The 19922-nt window shown below is 38.6% G+C and overlaps 2 protein-coding genes across 2 annotated transcripts in view; both read left to right on the top strand.

The window, feature by feature from the left end:
* Nucleotides 1-5512: 5512 nt before the first annotated feature.
* Nucleotides 5513-6107, top strand: Dcaf16 (DDB1 and CUL4 associated factor 16). The gene is given in 2 exon segments (XM_028765194.1): nt 5513-5922; nt 5924-6107. Coding segments are annotated over 2 exon segments (594 nt in total).
* A 13305-nt stretch (nt 6108-19412) lies between these two features.
* Fam184b (family with sequence similarity 184 member B) overlaps nt 19413-19922 on the top strand; it is a 109686-nt gene continuing 109176 nt past the window's right edge. The window contains exon 1 of the mRNA XM_028765349.1: nt 19413-19559. Coding sequence (XP_028621182.1) covers nt 19413-19559 — 147 coding nt within the window. The remainder of the gene's footprint in view (nt 19560-19922) is intronic.

The raw sequence follows: 19922 nt of genomic DNA, 5'->3' as shown, positions 1-19922 counted from the left end.
GAGCACCTAAAAAAAAACCTAGTATTTTTAAGCAAATACACAAAATTCCTAGCTATATAATTGTTATACATTATTAAGGTAACTTACATCCTTTTTTGTTATCTTGCTAAGACTGGATCTCTAGGTTGTTTTTTTGCACTAGTGTCATTTCAGATGCTTATTAGGTCCATGTGGCTGGTGAGCATACAGAATTATTTTGTTCTGTAGGTACTCTGGGAATCCCTAGAGGACAATGAGACTAGGGGACATGATGATTCATGGGTAAAGTGCTTGCTGGACAAGCATGAGAATATGAAGTCACATGCCTGATACATCACGTACAAATATCAGGTTTGCACCTGTCTGTAGCCTTAGCACTTGAGATGCAGACAGGGAATCTTGAGTTCATTGGTCTGCCAAAATAGCAAGCTTCAGGATTACCGAGAGCCTGTCTCAAACACTAATGTCTAAAATAATCAGTGAAACACTCACTGTCAGTCTCTGACCTAGACTTGCATGTACCACACATACAAGATAAATAGAACTTTAAATAAATGATAATAAAATGAGAACCAGTGTGTCATTCCTTTATAATGTAAGCAGACAAACTAAAACTTAAAACATAATTAATTTTTTGTGACAATCTGTGTCCTTTCATTGTCTCTAAGTTTTAGGTGCTTGCTACCTTTATTGTTTTGTTGATTTAAAAGAAAATGTTTCATGATATATCCTTATAGTATTTTATCTGGCTATTTCACCATCAATGAAATATAAGGAATCTGACCACCAGAGGTCAGTATAACTATGTTTTTATAGATTAGAGTTGTGGCTTTTAGTAATGAGTGCTGTATGGGTTTGCTATACTTTGAACATCATAATCTTGGAACTTTTCCAGAATGCTATATGACATTCAGACAGCATAGTCTCATTGTAAAGCTTACATAGTTCTTGACTCTTAACTTTTATTCTGTGAGAAAGAACAAATACAGGAATAAATGTGTGTCTTCGATAAACTTTAGCTTAGAAAATAACAAAAACTAAACGATATATATACCATAAGGTTATTGAATTCTAAATCTTAGATCAGTAATTCTTGAAAAAAAATTATACATGAAAATGTTTAGAATAGATGTGGTTAATTTGTTTTGATATGGAAATATATACATGAAATAGAAAAATAGCAATAGAAACATTTGCATATGTAGAGTTTGTATATCTTATAATACAACTTTGTTGATTTTTTGTTTTGTTTTGTTTTGTTTTTGTTTTTCGAGACAGGGTCTCTCTTTGTAGTCCTGGCTGTCCTGGAACTTACTCTGTAGACCAGGCTGGCCTCGAACTCAGAAATCTGCCTACCTCTGCCTCCCAAGTGCTGGGATTAAAGGCATGCACCACCACCACCCTGCCCTCTTGTTGATTTTTTAAAGGGGTTGAGTTGGCCTTTTGAAAAGTACTTTGAACGATCTAACAGATGCAGTCTGTTTGAAATGAAAACAACAAAAATATAAAAGGACAGGACAATTAAAAGCTAGCCTCTCCAGATGCTCACAGCTAACCATTGAACTGATCATGGGGTTCCCAATAGAGGAGTCAGAGTGAAGACTGTAGGAGCTGAAAGGGTTTGCGGCCCCATGAGGAGAGCAACAATACCAACCAAACAGTGCTCCCAGAGTCTAAACCACCAGCCTGGGAGCACATAGGGAGGGATCCATGGCTCCAGCTCTATGTGTAGGGGAGGATGGCCCTGTCAGGCGTAGGTGGGAGAAGAGATCCTTAGTCTCAGGAAGGCTGGACGCCCCAGTGAGTGGGAATTTGAGGGTGGGGAGGTGGGAATGGGGGAGTGGGTAGGGGCACATGTGCAGAGAAGCAGGAGGAGGGGTGATAGGATAGGGTTCCTGGGAGGGGGGGAATGGGGTAAGGGGATAACATATGAAATGTAAATAAAACATCCAATTTAAAAAAAAAAGCTAGGCAGTGGTGGCGCACACCTTTAATCCCAGCACTTGGGAGGCAGAGGCAGGCGGATTTCTGAGTTGGAGGCCAGCCTGGTCTACAGAGTGAGTTCCAGGACAGCCAGGGCTACACGGAGAAACCCTGTCTCGAAAAACCAAAAAAAAAAAAAAAAAAAAAAAACCTAGCCTCTCCTGTCTCAGAAAAACACAGACTTGACAGACTATAGCAAAGTATTATTTTCTAAATGAAGCAGATTATATAACCTAGGGTTGAGAGCACTTTATGTTCGTTGCTTAAAGGTAAAGTTGGAAGCATTTTGCCTTCTTTTGTTGTAGAAGCAAATACTCCCTTTATTCCTCTGTTCATAGAAAGTTGGTATCTTCATAATATTCATTTATTCTATCTGAGAGCATGGAATATGTAACCTTTTGTGTCTTTTTTTTTTTACAGCTTTAAAAATAATAATTATTGATGCACGTCAGGCTGGATGTCAGCTGAGATAAGGCGATTCTGTCAAAGCTTTAGTCAGCTACAGACAGTGCTCTTCATCAGCCAGGCCCTGGCTTGCAGGCGGAAAGGCTGAGGTGCAGCATGACCTTCTGTGTCTTTTAAGATCTTGTTACTCATTGCCTTCTGTGACCTTTATAGACTTGGGTGTTTGGTTTTCTTCCTGTGAAATTGTTATCTTTATTTAAATCACTGACTAAGGTTTTTAGTAATATGTCAGACTGTCAATCATCAAGATTTTAGTCAGCCTTATTTGCTGGGGTTCCACCCAGACAGTCAGGTACCTTGGGAAGGCAGTGAGGGTAACATCGGCAGGGGCCAAAGTCTGATGACTTCTGGCAGCCTTACCATCTTTTGCTATTCAGGGACTGAACACTGATGGCTTCCGGCAATTAACTCTTGCTGATAGCAGCAGAGGAATGAAGAAAAGTCAGTTACTTGGGCTCTTTACTCTTGGACTCAGACCACTTGCTGACCAGGCAATAGGCTTGGAGTTCCTCAACTCCTCTTGAGCCAGAGAGAAAAGGAAAGGAAAAGAAAGTCAGGCGCTCACACTTAGATGAGTGCATACTGGATGAAGGAGGAAAGGGCTACACTACCACTTTATTGTTGTTCTTAGTTTTTCTACCTTCTCAGGATAATCGATGACATAGTTTTTTAAAACATTTTTACATTCCATAAGTTCATAGTAAGTTTAAGGCAATAGTTCATGTCATAGGTCAATACAGATTTAAGAAGTTACAGCAAAATTGTTTACATGTCTTTCCATTAAGACTAGTATCTGACTAAACATTCATTATCTTTTTCTAGCACCATAGATTGATTATAAGTCTAAAGCAATAATTTTTATGTCATAAGTTAGCATGGTTTTGTCTGCTTTGTTGTTGCATTATTTTTAAGTCTGTATAAATAGACTAGTCCATCATTTATTTCTATGTCCTTGCACCTATTCCCAGCTTGTGTTCTTTAGTTACCAAATAGAAGCCTCATTCCTAACCTAGAGTGTTTTCCTAGATTGTAAATCTGTTTCAAGCCTGTTTTCTTTTCCTAATACAATTAACCCTTGATGCATGAAGGTTTATAGAGCTCTATTTACAGCTTTTATTCTACAGGGGGGTTAAAATTACTTGTATCAACTTAGTTCTAGAAAATCATTATCAGGAATTATGAAATCAATTCATCACAACATAACTACATAAAAGTGCATCTTCATGTTGACCTGCAGGAAATTTGCCCAGGGTGGGCTGATACCCAGGAATCATTAGGCTATGCAATAGTGGCAGGAAAGGCATATCAGCAGTAAGAGGCAATCCTGGGAGGAAGGATCTGAGGACCCTGCATCACAGAGCACACTCATTCCAGCCATGCAAAATGGTGAGCCATTTCTAGAAAACTCATTTACTTGCCATAACCTTTCTTAGATGGCTCCTGACACATAATAATTGCAGAGTTACATTCTTTTCTTAGGTAACCCTTTATTTGAATATAACATTCTGTTTCACTGTTAAGTAGTATTTAGAGCTTTGTAAGTAAAAAAGAGCTTACCTTTATTTTGTTTGCCTCTAGAGTTAAATTTAATGTGTTTTCCTTTAGAAGAAGCTGCTGAACATTTATGCTTCCCCCACATCCCAACTGCTTATATAAAATTGATCATATGACTACTACTTCAGATATCACAACAAGAATCAACATTTCTACTAACAGGATAGGTTTCCTAAAATATAACAACAAACACATCTAAAGGCAAAAAGATAAACCCTTTATTTAGAGTTTGGGGCATAAGGGGTGTGCCTTTATACAAATAATCTGGGGTAAGGGGAAAAACTAGTCCAGAAATCAATAAAGGAATAAAATAACTCAAACTCTTGGCCAGTTTTGTGATTGTAAGACCTATTCACAACAGCAAAAGTGTCCTTAGTCTATAAGACAGAAATGGGACCTTTGTGTGGTGGCACTGGCCTTTGATCCCAGCACTTCAGAGACAGAGTCAGGTGCATCTCTAAGTTTGAGGGCAGCCTAATCTACATAGTGAGTTCCAGGCCTATCAGGCAACAAAGGAAGATCCTGTCTGAAAAAAAAAAAAGTAATGAAAAATGAGAGAGAGGAAGAGAGAGACATCTATAAGACTTCTTGCCCAGCATCCATTTTCTCGAAAGCCCTAAAATTAGATACATAGATAGTAATGTTACCTAGTAAATTCAGTCCTCAACCTTATGTATCTAGTTTTATTTACACATTGACGCTATCATAACAGATTACTGACACACCATTTCAAAGGGCATTTAATTATCTATAGGAAGCATTAGGTCTTTGAACACCGGATGTTATTAACAGTTTACCAGAACACAACTACTACAAAGTATCTCTACCAGCAGACAACCAAAACAACTACTGATCTATTTTTCTTCTTTTTTTATTGGATATTTATTTACATTTCAGATGTTATCCCCTTTCCCCATCCCCCCCATAAGCTCCCTATCCCATCCCTCCTCCTCCTTTTTGCTTTTATACCATTTTAATTTCATGAAAGTATTAAGGTCAGTTCTAGGTTGAAGAACTAGCAATACAATAGATGCAAATAGTCAAGAAACAAGCAAGGCAGTAAACAGAGTTCCAGGATCACTCCCGTGACACTATTTCTAAGGGCTTATCAGGATAACCAAAATATCTGAGCCTACTTCCTTGTCCTATCCCAAAATCTACTGATCTTTAATTGTCAAGAAGAAACAATATCACTACCAACAAAACCAAGTACACCGTGTTTCCGTGTAGTATCTCTACCAGTTGAGGCCACTAAGAGAATCAGCTTGCCTAGATCAGGACTCTTGTTGAGTAACCAGGTTTGAAGGAAGTTCACTGGTGACTAACTTCCACATTGATCTGGTCCTGAGAATGAACATATAATCCTTGTAAGTGAGTAGTACACAGCATAATTTTTAAGGGCTGCACAGTGTAGACCTGAGGCATACCTCATATGTGTAAAATAAAATTCATGAAGACATTTTTTTCTATTTACCATTGTTAAAAGTTTACTTTTTTGCCTTTAAATTGTCACCTTTTCTGTTTCATTCTAATGGGTCCCAAATTTTCATCTTTTGATTGCGTAACAGAATTAGAAAGTGAGGAAAGAATAGTCTACCTATGTGGTTGCTTAGAAGAATGGTGGGATTTCTTTGAAGAAGAGGACCCCATGGTGCCCAACCTAACACCTTTTGGGAGTCCTGCATGTCAGGTTAAGGACCTTTTAAAATATTCTAAATTTTGGAAACTTTTAAATCCCAATTCCTGGTTGTATTATGTTGAACTCTTAAAACAAGTCAAAATAATCCAGTCCATATACTTCAAGAGTCTAAGACTCTCCCATTGTGTCCCCAAACTGGAACAAATTCTTGAATTGCCTCCTCTGGTCTCATATAGAGTCTCACTTGTTCAACGGCACCTTAAAAGTCCCAGCCAGCTCTCTAGAGATCATGCTAGTTTAAATAGAGTTTGCCATCAAACAACTAAGCTGAACACTGTGTAACACCATTCCCAAATGTGAATTTCTAAATCATTTCCCTGACTCTTATGTTTCCTCTTGTTGCTGTGACTGCCTGACAAATGTCGTTAAGGACACAGCCTGCACTGAACTTTTTGACGCTACTTTTTTTTTTAGTACTGATTGCTAGAAAGCAGTTAACAAACTCCTAACTACTCCACTATAAAAGTCAGAATTTGCTTTGATAGTGGTGTTCTGTATTTAGAGAAGGGTCTAGGGGACTAGAGACATGGCTCCACAGTTAAGATTGTTTGTTATGACAGAGGATCAGGTTCAATTCCCAGCATCCACATAGTGCCTTATAAGAGTCTGCAACTCCAGTTCTAGAAGATCTAACACTTCTGACTACCTTGGTTATCAAAGATGCATGTGGTACTCATGATACATTTAGGCAGGTAGAACCATTATGCATAAATAAAAACAAAAAAATTTAAGGGCTACAAAGTAAATCACACAACCTATATTTGGGAAACTGGTGCCTTCTCAACCAAACAATATTCCCCGATTTGCTAAAATTACTACCTAATACTTAATGACCCAAAGATCTTGTCATCCAACTTAAGAAAATGTAGGATTTGAGCATGCCTTCTAAGACATTATTTTCAGGGAGGTAATAGAATTATTACCTAATAATTACCTAATAATTATACAAAGAATTGATATATTCATGTGATGCCCCTTGAAGGTTCATGTTTCTCAACACTTCAGAAATACTCTAATTTTAAAGAAACTTCCTATGAACTATCCTGATTTGAAATTAAGTTTCATTAGTAGCATTGTTTTCCAAGTAGATTAGTTTGCAGTTTTTTTGATGAGGGAGGCTAAGTAAGGATGGTATGTGCCCTTATAAATGTGTCCAGCTATGCTTGAGTCAAAACAGGTATCAGCATACAGAAACTGCATAGGACTGATAAATATTTTCACATACCCTAAAATAGTAATATTTATGTGTGATTCTGGATAGCTGAGCATGTAAATCGAAACAGGTTGTTAAAAAATATATATATCTTCATCTTAGTTCTGCTTTTTTGTGATTCCCACATTGAGCACAGAAATAAGTAAAATTGAAACAGCAATGGAATCTTAATTCTGTAAAATTGAGCAAATTATAGGAGAGTAAAAAATGCTGAGCTATTTTGTCCAGTCTTAAGGAGCCAATTTTAAGAAGAGAAGAAAAATGTTCATGGAGATTATTGGTTTCAAACAATATCAATATGTCAGAAACTTGTTTTTGTAGATGCTTTGTGAAGTTGTTTTTTTTTCTTTTAGTGTTAAAGGAACTTTTTTCCCCTTTTTTCAGAGAAAGTGAAGTTGAAATAGGTAAAGATCTGAAAATTAAAATTGTTGATGCTTATGTATCCATGGTGTGTATATTTCTCTGTATATAAAGGTGTATATGAAAGTTTCTTGATCATGAAAGTATTATTTTATATTCACTTCAAAGGATACTTTTCCCCAACTTTGGCAGCTGAATAAACTAACATCTGTGTACATGCTAAACAAAGGGTGGCCATTTGTCCTTCATCAAATGAGATAAATCCTATTTTCCTTAGGCATATTCTAGATTTCCTTAGTATTGAATACAGCTAATAGATACACTGTCCAGACAGTACCTATAATAGTGTCTTGTCATCTTTAGAAAAGAAATACTTCTGAAGAAAGTATCTCAGGTCATTCTGCCAAGAATGCCTTCCTTACTCGTCATGGAATATGCATTATCAAAAGCAGTGTGCTTATGTCTTAGGTTGGTAAGACTATGTGCAGGATCTTACCTGTCTTTGGCTTGCCAGCCTGTTAATTTAATAACTCTGTCTGGGGGTCCATTTTCAGTTTCAAGCCATGTACTTTGGCTGCCAACATGTTGATGCTGTTAAACATAAGATTTAACACGATGGGCAAAAATAAAAGTATTCCCAGGACAAAAAGGGTTAGCATGATCAAGCTATGTATACCATTCTTGAAGCTTGACCAAAATAGAAACACTGACCTCAGGCCATGGATAATTTTATCAGTAATATCTGCCGCATCAAAGCTCAGCAGAGCAGCATTCTTTAAATTCATAAGCTCATCATGCAAAGTTAAAACATCCAAAGAGGTGTTAGAATTATACCAAATGCAATGCAAGTGTCTGTAAACCTTTTCCTAATTATAATGACTACCACTATAAATTTTAGAACTAACAAGAATCCAATGGTATTTGGCATGACACTCGAGATGGCTCCTTACTCTTAAATTCTGAACCTCCTTCCAATAATTTGAATAGGATAAAGAGCATCAATCTGTTCTTCCAAATGCTTATCTAAATCCTCTTGTATATTCAACACAGTAACGTTTTTTGCTAAATGATTAACAAAAGTAGCTGTCTTAACTTCTTGTGTCAAAGCAATTGCAGAAACAGTGTCTTGTTTATGAAATAAAAAAGGGGGAGAGGCGGAGAGCTTTTGGGGCTGCTTGGCCAGAATCTGACATGGGCCAAGGACAAGGAAGTGGGCTTCAGGCAGGAATCTAACATTAGGCTAGAACAAAGAAGTAATTTCAGGCAGGAATCTAAATCTTAGGCTAGAACAAGGAAGTAGGCTTTAGATATGAAAATGACTTTGGGCCAGGACAGGGAAGTTGGCTCAGATATTTGGTCATCCTGATAAGCCCTTAGAGACGGTGATCACTGGAGTGTTCAAGGAACTTTTTTTTATTGCCTTGCTTGTTCTTTGACTATTTGTATTTATTGTCTTGCTTGTTCCTTGACTATTTGCATCTATTGTATTGCTAGACACTCAAACTAGAACTGACCTGAATACTTGCATGTAATTCAAATGGTATAAAAGCAAAAAGAAGGAGGGGGTATGGGATCGGGCTTTTCTAGGGAGGGGAAATTGGGAAAGGGGATGACATCTGAAATGTAAATAAATAAAATATCCAATAAAAAAAAGAAAAAAGAAAGCATATTTGTTTCTTGATTTTCATCCTAGGCTGTACAAGATGAAAGCCTTAAACTTTTGCTTATTCATGTTTTGTCAGAGGCATGAGTATTGGAATGACAATTAACCAGTTTCACATTCTCCTTACGTGGGCTTCTGGTTAAATGCATTCACTACAATTAGGGTAAAGTAGAACTATACCATATTTGTAGAACATATATAATATAGAGAATATAGTTCTCACAGGAATGAAATAACAGGGTTTTCCAACTAGGTAACATCAATAACATATTTCACCATGTTTTATCTTTATTAATGGAAATCAATAGTCTTTTGTTGAAGCAGTTCAGATAATCTTGGATTGTAGAAGTCCGTAATCATGGCTGAATCTCATCTGTTTTCTGAAAATGGAAAAGCCAATACTCTGGAGGAACACAAATGGTAGTAACCTGGACCAAAAGGTCATTCTTCCTGGAAGAGAGAACCAAAGACAGGAAAGTTTGGGATTAGGAGATCTTGCTCAAGCTGATGGCTCATGTAAGCAACTTTATTGTGAAATTCAACACCTTATATACTGTATGCAGAAGGAGAAACGGAATGGAGTCAATAGGAAGCTAATCAAGCAATATTACTTAAAGAGAATATAGGATATCTCAAGTCTATCACAGAGCAAGCCTTGTGACTGATAACCCTAGTCTGTACAGAGGGGCAAAGTCATGTTCCACTGAAACCTTAACTCCTCAGAGGCCCCAGCCCCCAGCAGCAGGCCAGACCCTGCCAAGTCTAGCCCTGGACAAGGACACAGAATTAACATTTCCTTTGTTCTTTCACCAGGGATTCTGAGAGCCTTGGATCAGCCTTGATCCCAACAGGTAGATCTTGTCCAGGGGAGTTTTGTATTGTGACTCCTATCATGTAAACTATACCTAAAAATATAGTTTAATAATTGTATGTAATTGGCTGGGCTTTTCATATTGGTTATAATCATGTGACCCTCACACTGTTGTAATTGGTTACAACCCTCACATGGGAGTAAGACCAAGAAGAGAGACAAGGAAACCTCAGTGATAAACCTCTAACTGCCTACCATCTCTTATGAGTTGAGAGTGTGTCGATGACACAATGAAATAAGGAAATGTTTGATTTGGGATATAATAATAACAATAATAATAATAAATAAAGTAAAAATAACAACACAGCAGGAAGACTGTACTAGGATTTTATGTTGACTCAAACTGGAGCAAGTTAGGTGAGAAAACTTAGATGATTGCAATGTGACATGAGAATCCTGAGATTCCTTGGGGTTAGGTCATATTTAACCAGTAGTCTTCCAGGAAATCAGATTCTTGCTTGGCCAAACAAGATTAAAGCAGTTCCTAGTAAACCTGCCAAAGTGATACATCTACTTAGATCCATGCAGGACCCAGAAGTTAGTAAAATAAGGAGCAGGTAGGGTATGGTATTTTTATTTTAGGGGTAGAGAGTAATGCTTGGATTACCAGCTAAGCATATGGCAAATATTGCAGTCTCATCTATGCTGTGCAACAGGACTTGGCAATCTAACACCAGTTGTTTTACACTGTGTTAGCTAGACAGTAGTCCAATAAAAACAACTTCCCTTTGTGAATGTTTCAGAAAGGGTACAAGGCTATAAATCTACCAATGAGACCCTATAGATGGCATTTTATAATTGTACCTTTAATAAGCTTTCATTTTGACAGAGTATTTGCTCTGGTGACATGAATAAAGGTTCAGCAACTATGTAAAGAATCAAAATTTCTTTATGTGTTGAAGGCTATTAATGTTGACCTCAACCCACTGGATTTCATGGGGAAATTTAACTAAGTGTGTTTAATGTTGGACCCTAGTGAAGTGAAGATGACTTCATAGTGGCTTAAAGCTATCATTCAGAGCCAAATTTCTTTCTTGGGACACAACTTGACTATGTTGATCACATTTACTTAGTATATGTGTTTCTTTAAATGTGCCAGGCTGCAAAAACTAGCAAATAAAAATAAAGTGTTTAGGGGAGAAAATTGTTTTTAATTTATAAAAGGAAGGAGTGAGAAGAGAATATATACTGTACACACAGTAAGTTTGAGTGTTGTTGGGAATGATCTTTTCTCACATTGTATTAAGGTGTGTCTCTGTATTTTCAGTTTTTGATTCTGTACTAGCAGAGAGCTAACTACTAGCAGGATGTTGGTATTGTCATTTCTGTGGCCCATCACCAGGTTTTCTATTTTGTAAATATTAATCTTCCTCACCTACCTAAAGGCAATCTAGAGATGTATCAGAGGTTGTCTTGCTGCTGATTGGTTGTAATAAAGAGCTGACAGCCAATAGCTAGGGCAGGAAGGAGAAAGGTGGGACTTCCAGGCAAAGATTGTGATTTAGGGAGACAAAAGTAGATGTGACAGACTCGAAAGCAGTCAAGGAGGGGAACAGACAGGACCAGAGTGGAACAGAGGGGTATAGAGCTAGCTTCATGGCAGGTTATAGGCTAGAATAATTAGGTTAAGTTTGAACAGTAGCTGGGAGACTGCCCCAGCAAAAGGCTGTAAGGTACAACATGGTTGTGAACGTGGCTGCATGACACAGTTTTGGCTTAGGAGCACCATCAACTTGAATCATGCATTTCCGACTTTCTCGTGTACAGATGGCATTGCTTTTTCTTGTATGCTTGTCTGTTTTGCCTTTTTCTATACCATATTTGTCCTTAAATACAACTCTAGTAAAATTTACTGAGAAAGTGATTGCGGGCATTACTAGAGAAGGAAATGGCTCTCATGTGTATTAGGAACAAACTGCTCTGGACCTGGCCATTCAAGCAGTCAACCCAGGCACATCAGGACAAGGGGTTCTGGAAGTGGAGGCCGACTGCCTTGTTCTCTGGGAAGTTTTAGCCAACTCATGATGACTAAGTTGTACCAGGAAATATTTGAAGCAAGAAATGTTTTTGAGAGACCTGAAGTTTTAGTAGTTAAGAGAATTGAAGACCCCAAGGAAAAGGAACACTGTGCCTGGGTCACTAAGGACAGGGATGGCCATAGAAAATACAAGAAATAAGATAGAGGAAGAAATAGCTGCATTTACTGGATTAGTGAGCAATGGTTAGGAAATTGCTCCAGAAATATGGTTGGGAAAATCAGAAGATATATATATATAATAAAAAGGATAAAGGATGGGTATAGGAGTTTGGACCCCACAAGCGATCTGTAGGATTAGTGAACTGACCTTCTTGGAAAGACTTTGATTCCCCCTGGCATCACCTGCCTAAGGAAACTAGGGTATAAGTTCTAAGAGATAGAATTCAGGCTTGTGAAGGAGCCCTGGAGAAAGCTGCAAGAGGAATCAATATTGTATATGAAAACAAGTTAGAAAAGCATTGTAGAAACAGATACTAGGATGAGCTCAATAACTTGGAGGAAGAGATTCTGCAAATTTAGACAAGATAAAAATATTAACGTTACCCTGACCTGTTTAGCACCTTTCTGTTCTCATGCTAATGCTGTAACTGCAAGTTTATGCCCAGATGACCTGTGATTTGGAGGTTTCTCTGAGAGTTAAAAGTTAATGTATAACTTGCTTTTGCAGACACTGAACTATGACTTTGTGTGTGCACTGTGCTTTCTGGTGACATAGTTATATGGGGGTTTTCGGTAAAAATAATGGGGTTGAGAAAAATAATGAAAAGCTTTTGATTATGTATTATTTTATAACAAAGAAGTGTGTAACCAATAAAAGGCTGAGGTGAACTCAAAGAGAAGGAGGGAGAAAAAAACCTGAAAGCGGTCTCCAAGTGTAGCTTCAGAACAACAATGTCACCTGTCAGCTTACACCTGCATCCTTGCCTTAGACACTGATTTCACACTGATCCAAACCTCCAACCATTGGCTGGTTGTTGGCAAAAGGCCTAAGCTTTAAACTACATAAAAGATACAATGTTGTTCTTTACACCTTTGGTGGGTCCACAAATATCCCCCACAATAGAATGTCATATAAATGATGATATAAAACTAGTTATCTAAAAATCAGATTTCACTGGCTTCTATGTTATCTGTCATCCTTGTGAATATAATGATGACATTGTACTTGGTTTGGTGTCATTAAATACTTAATAAATTATTAGTAAAGGAAGTTCATGCATAGTTGCCCCAAAGTTAGAATTGTTGAAGGGTTAAAGAGTAAGCCTAATTTGCAGAACAGAGACTTTATTGGAGAGACATGGTATTGAGCCAAAATAACTCACAATAACAATTAAATCATTTCTAATTTTCACAGTGCTGTCTTCAGTCATACATAGAAGAGGTTATGTTTTGTGGATACTTATTTGTGGGGTTTTAAAGTACTTATATTCTTCAGAGAGGAAAAGATCAGTTTATAACTTTTAGGAATAAAAAAAAGTGTAAGTAGCAGTGTCCCAGCAGCTAAGCTCATTTAGTTTCCACAGTGGAAAAAACTCTACAAAGAGCTAGGAAGATGGCCCTGTGGCTAAGAGCACTCTTACAGACAACCTTTGTGTGGTGTCTCACCCATGTCTGGTGGCTAACACCTCCTGTAAACTCTGTCTCCAAGGGATCCAATGTCTTCTTGTGCACATACACAGACACAAACACATACAATTTTTAAATAACAAAGATAAATGTTTAGAGAAAGAAGAAGTCTACAAATTTAGGAGACAGTACTGCCTTCCGTACCATTCAAAGGTTAAAAGGACAACTGAAAGTAGACACGAGGAGCAAAATATAAAGTAGGGACATTTTTTGAAAATAATTTTTTGCCTATCTTTAGCCAGGCAACTAACTTTCTCTAGCAAATTATAGAAGGCTTATTTACTGGAGAAACTAAACCAAATAAAACTGAGAACTGAAAGACAGGATCAAAGCTATGTTGAGGACAAGGCAACAGAGAATGCCATTATGAAGAACACTGTGAGTGTGAGCCTGCATGCATTCTCTACCTCCTTATTATAGGCGTATATACCCAGGCATGTCCAACCCATCCAGAAAAGATGAACAATAATTTTACATTTAACTGTTTACTACAGCGAGACGCAAAGAGTACAAACCCTGCTCATTATGACACACCTCATAGTCACTTGAACTCAATATACACTAACAACTAAGAATCACTAGGCATTTTAGGAAACTCCAACATGAAAGCTGAACATAAAACTGCCAAAGAATCTAGAATATTCTCAGAAACATTGGAGAGAATATTACATTCATGAAATAACCAGGAAGACCTATGGGAAAAATTTAGACTTCTCAATCTTAATGTAAAAAAGTTGCACAAAATTCAGAAAATAGAACATTAAGTCAGGGATATAGTAAAAAAGAAAATTATATCAGAATGAAATATTCCTTGGTGACTTCCAAAATGATACCAGAAAGGACATTATTTTAGGGTTTCTGTTTATATTAAAGAATCAGGAAAGAGGACTGTGTCATTTACTAAAATTATGCAAGGCCCAAAATAAGCCTTCACTGACTTTTCTTTCTTTCTTTCTTTCTTTCTTTCTTTCTTTCTTTCTTTCTTCCTTTCTTCCTTTCTTCCATCCTTCCTTCCTCCCTCCCTCCCTCCTTCTCTCTCTCTCTTTCTTTCTTTCTTTCTTTCTTTCTTTCTTTCTTTCTTTCTTTTTTTTGCAAAGATTGATTTCAGCTGTAAATAGAATAGTATCAGAGTCAGAAGTCAGACAAATACTAATCAAATCTTTGGCTTTTGAAAATGCTAATTTGAAGTGCAGAAGGTTGATTATGCCTTTCAAGGCAAGATCAGCACCAATGGATGAATAGATTAGAAATACAACAATATTGGATCTTATGTTTATAATATTACTTTGATAGGAGAAATAATTTTTAAAAGTTTTAAGAAAGCCAAAATGTCAGATGTTTTAATTGTTGCAAGCAAGGTTATATGAAAAGAGATTATAGGAAAGGCATTCCTAGAAACAATGTTTTTTTTCTAGAGATAATCCAAAAAGAAGGTCCCGGATTTTTGGAGTATACAGAAGTTATGGCAAAGGCCTACATTGGACTACTGAATGCAGATCAACAAAGGACAGGCAAGGAAGGTAAATTTTTGCTATTGGCAAAACCCTAGGGGCCTCCTGTAGCCCCTCCTCATATTAAATTGGATTCAGTCATTACCTGTCAGTGTTGGGAAATTCATCCACAAAGCAAATAACCTGGACCTCTGGGAGCTTCCAGAGACTGAGCCATCAACCAAAGAACATACAGGGGCTGGTTCAAGGCCTCTGACACATATGTAGCAGAGGGCTGCCACATCCAGCCTCAGTAGGAAAGGATGTGCCTAATCCTGCAGACTTGATGCGGGCTTACAGTTTCTGTGGTTTAGTCCATTATCATCATGACAGGAAGAATGACAGCATCCAGGCATCACTGGAGGAGCTGAGAGTTCTACATCTTCATCCAAAGGAAGCCAGGAGCAGACTGTATTCCAAGCAGCTAGGAGAAGGGTCTCAAAGCCCACCCCCACAGTGACACATTTCCTCCAACAAGGCAACACCTAATAGTGCCACTCCCTGGGCCAAGCATATTCAAAGTACTACAGGTCCCTAAAGAAATGAAATTTGGGAAATGGATATATTTCATTTTGCAAACTTTGGAAGGTTAAAATATGTGCGCCATACAACAGCTGTGGAGAGACATTGAATAATAGGGGGGAAAAACTGCTGAATTAAACCGGCCTGTATATTTTAGAGATATGCTGATGTGTATAATATATCACATAGTGTGTAATCCTTAGAACAGAAACCTGGAATTGTGTTATGTTAGGGAAGAGTTTTTGTCTCTGTTGCCACAGGAGAAGAAAAGCTATGGATAGTATCAAGATTGATAAAGATGAAATTCAAACAGGAAAGACCTCCTGAGAGGAGAAATATCTTCTATTCAACAGACAGCTTGGTCATTCAGTCAACTTATAAAGACTAACATATGCCTTTCACTTGATCAGACATGAAAAAAAGAAAAATACAAAATAATAATACTATTGAAAGATAATTTACCAAAGGCACACGTGCCTTGCTGACATGAAATGAAAAATGGATTTTCATAAACCATATATCTTAATTCTTGGTGCTTCTTCACAAATGTATAACATCAAAATTATATCAAGATACATACACTCAGAATATAGCACAAAAATTTCTGATTCCACAGAATTCCAAAATAGCTACTTTTATAAAGGTCAGTCATTTCTATTTTTTGTCAAACTTCATGTGAATTGGATCACACACTATGTGATATATTACAGTCATCTTCTTCCTTCAACATTCTACTTCATTGTTTCTGTAATTTATCACATGGATTACCACAATTCATTTATCTTTTACCCATTGTTGGCACTGCAGTTCTTAACAACTTTGGGTTATTACAAATAAAGTTCTCCTAAACATTCTATGTCTTTGTGGGTGTGTATACTCATTCCTCTTGTATTAAACCTAGGAGTCAAACTGATGTCATAAGTGATGTGTGATTTAGTTGTAGTAAAACTGCCATACACTTTCCCAAATGATTGTATCATTTTACTCTTCTACCAGTAATACATAAAAGTTCATTTTAGCATGTCTTTGTAAACACTTTATATTTTGCTCATTATTTTACACATTCTAGTAAACATCTGCTCTTTATTTTATACATTCTAAGTGGTGTAGTAGCTTCTTAATGTGGCTTTAATTTATATTTCCATGATTAGTGATGTTAAGCACATTTATATGATTATAAATAACGACCTATATGAATTCATATACTACTATTGAAAATACCACTTCTTGTAGAAGAATGTTCATTCTTTTAGTCATTCGACAAATATTTAAGAACCTAATAGTGGTATCCTAAACACTGTTCTAGTCGCTGGGGCTTTAGTAGTACATGAAACAGATAAGAATTCTTGCCTCCATAAAATTTACATTTTATATTAAAGGTTTTTCAGTTCATATACAGAATGTTACTTTTGTTTAACAGAAGGCTAAATTATTTGCCACAGTTGTAAGTGTATTAAAATATGAGCTTCACCCTTTGGGAGTAAAATTATGAGAGATTTGCTTTTCTATGTAGTGAGAAGCATTTGTTACAAACAGAACTTCAGGTCCATTCCCCCTTTGGGTATTGGAGAGTTCTGTTTATTTGAATTCTAGAAAAAGGCCAGAAATAAAACTGTATTAATGCCAGATCCATTCCTCCCAGTGTACTCTAAAGTCAAGTGTATATTGCAACTCACTGTGTTACCTGCACTGAGAAAACTCTTGTGCCAGTGTGCCTGACTCTCGTTTATTTCAGTGGGCTCCACGTCTATTGCCACTAGCACAATTTTAAGGTAGGAAGCTGGAAGCAATATTACCAAATACTTATAGGCAGGCATTTCCAAAATATATTGTGGTCCTCCTAATGATCATATTAATATTTTATATAACCTGATTGTATTTTTGCCTCAACATATTTTATTACAAAATGGCATATTCTGTGCAGTTATATGAATATACTTAATGAAGTCTCCGTGCAAATGTAGCCATTTTGTGACAAGGTGATCTGTTTTTGTAGCTCCGTTGGCAGAGAAGATTGAGAAACTCTACTCCTGGCTCAGAGGGCTTGGATTTCAGGAGTTTGCCACCATACCCAGTCCCAACATACAGTTTGAAAATTGGTTTAACTTCTTGACATTAAGACATAGAAGGAATAAATGGGATGAAATTAAATAGTATGTATGTCTTTCAGAATGTAAATTATGAATTATGATGACAGTGAATTATGAATTAGAATGAATTATGATGACAGTGTAGTTCAGGTGCTTGCACATGAGGAGACTCACCACCAGTGTGGCAAGTGTGTGTTCACATTCAAATACCATGAGTCACAGGGCCACTGATGTAATAATCCAAAAGAGTGAATACTTTTTGGTTCAATAGTCTTGTTCCACGAGGGCTAATTTTCTTCTCATTTGCACAGTGGTTGAATACCTGTAAAAGTATATTATTTATATACTAAAGATGGCATTCTATACAATTTGCAAATAAATAGGGAGCTTGTATTTAATACATGGACTCCTATGACCCTGATCGCCAGAGATTTTGTCTCAAGGAGTTGTGGGATAGGCCTAAAGGTTCTCCTGGTTGCTCTTCTGGTTGTTCTATAATGCCTGGTGAGGGGGACAGGAGTCCACGGTAGTGGTATCAGTGACTCCATTCCACACCCAACTGCTGTTTGTAATCACACGATCAAATAGTTCATTTTTCTCACCTATAAAAATGAGTATTGTCACCTGGAGGGCGAGAAGTTTATAAAAATAAAATATATTGGCCGGGCAAACTCATAATAATGATATTATTCCCACTTTAGGAAAATCTAACCAGGGTTCTGTCTTGTTTTTCAAAGTCCATTGTACAAAACCAAAGAAAGCCAGAAAGAATTTTGGCTCCCTACCTACCTCCTTTCCCAAACTAAGGACAGCAACTTTAGAATGTGACAAGAGCCAGCCTCTGGTCTGTCTGAGGTAATGGCACAGGTGTGATGAGCCGCTGCACTTTAACTGTGTAGGCTTGGCTTCTCAGCCCCATCAGCTCTTTGCGCCTTTCTTTCCCACCTCCACCCTCTCTAGCTCTTGTAGGACTTTTTCTCCTTGTCGCTAATCCTTTTCCTACTCTGAGTTATGTACCCGACCCCACCCCCCGCCAAGTTTCGGTCACTAGTGACCTTTGAGTGATGATGCTGGAAGATCTCTAGCATTCCGCACTGAGCAGGTTCCTATCCAAGGTCGGGAAGGGGGCTTCCAATTAGTCTCACGGTGTAGTGCTGAGGTCCCAGCTCTATCCCACTTTGAGCTCCAGATCCCAACCTCCTAGGATCGGGGTAATTAGCTCTCTCACCCCCACCCCCGCCCTTCAACATCCCGCCTTCTATCTTCACCCTCAGCTCTAAGCATCAGGGCTGCAGAAATTAGACCCGCTGTCTCTCCGGTCCCATCTACTACCACAGGATTTTCGAACATTTTCATTCTGATTTGCCGGTCTGCTAGGGACTAAAGCCAGCATTTCTTCCTCTCGGCCTGAGCTTATCCACCTCGGGCTGAATCGCTCACGGTGGAGTTGGGAGCTCCATGCCACCCAGTTGGCCGGGGGGTGCGGGGGGGACTGTCCAGGGCAACCCCTTCGTCCCCCAGCACTCCCTCAGAAGCTGTCCTCTTGCAGGTGTAGCCCGCGCCCTCTCGGAAGCATCCGCAGATGATAAACCTCACGTGCAAGGCTCCAGCGCTACGCTGCAGGGTGCGGGTGCCCGTGAGCCGGCTAGCCCGCGAACGAGCACGAGCAGAGGGAGGTGGTGCGTGAGTGGGCCCGGGGAGGAGACACCTCCGGAAAGAGAGCCACGCGGCTGTGCTGGCAGGACTGCAGTGCCACCTCTCTGGAGAAAGCTCTCACGCCCGTGCTCGAACGCACGTGCACACACGGCCAGCAGTGCGAGCGCGAGTCCGAGCATTTCAGTGCAGGGCTCCTTAAAGCGATGGCATCTGCCCTCAACGGCAAAATTCACCCGCCAGGAACCTGCGGGAGCTCTAAAGCTGACGCCCGCGGTGGATCGGGCTGGAGAATGGACTGTGACTCCGAAATGCACGTGAAAATGTGCAAGAAAATCGCTCAGCTCACCAAGGTAAGGCGGGGTGCTGCGGGCGGACCAGCTGTGCACCAGAGGCACCCAGAGTAGGGGTGGGAGTGTAGAAGCACCCCAGGGGAGAACCACACTGAATCCTGACAAACTTTGTCTCGGAGACCAAGGGAAGCTGTCCTATATCTGGGTGAAGTGACCTTCTGGAGACTGCATTTGGAAGCAGTAGGCGGGATTCTTTGCCAAGGAAACTCCCGCAGCCTGCTTGCTGAGTAGGTGGGCTCTGCTTTCCCAAGGCTAGAGGGTTAGTGTGTGTGTGTGTGTGTGTGTGTGTGTGAGAGAGAGAGAGAGAGAGAGAGAGAGAGAGAGAGAGAGAGAGAGAGAGAGAGAGAGAGAGAGAGAGAGAGA

The sequence above is a fragment of the Grammomys surdaster genome, unplaced genomic scaffold (assembly GCF_004785775.1).
Source record: "Grammomys surdaster isolate TR1022 unplaced genomic scaffold, NIH_TR_1.0 150, whole genome shotgun sequence".
Taxonomy (NCBI): domain Eukaryota; kingdom Metazoa; phylum Chordata; class Mammalia; order Rodentia; family Muridae; genus Grammomys; species Grammomys surdaster.
This window is presented reverse-complemented; position numbering and strand designations above follow the sequence as displayed.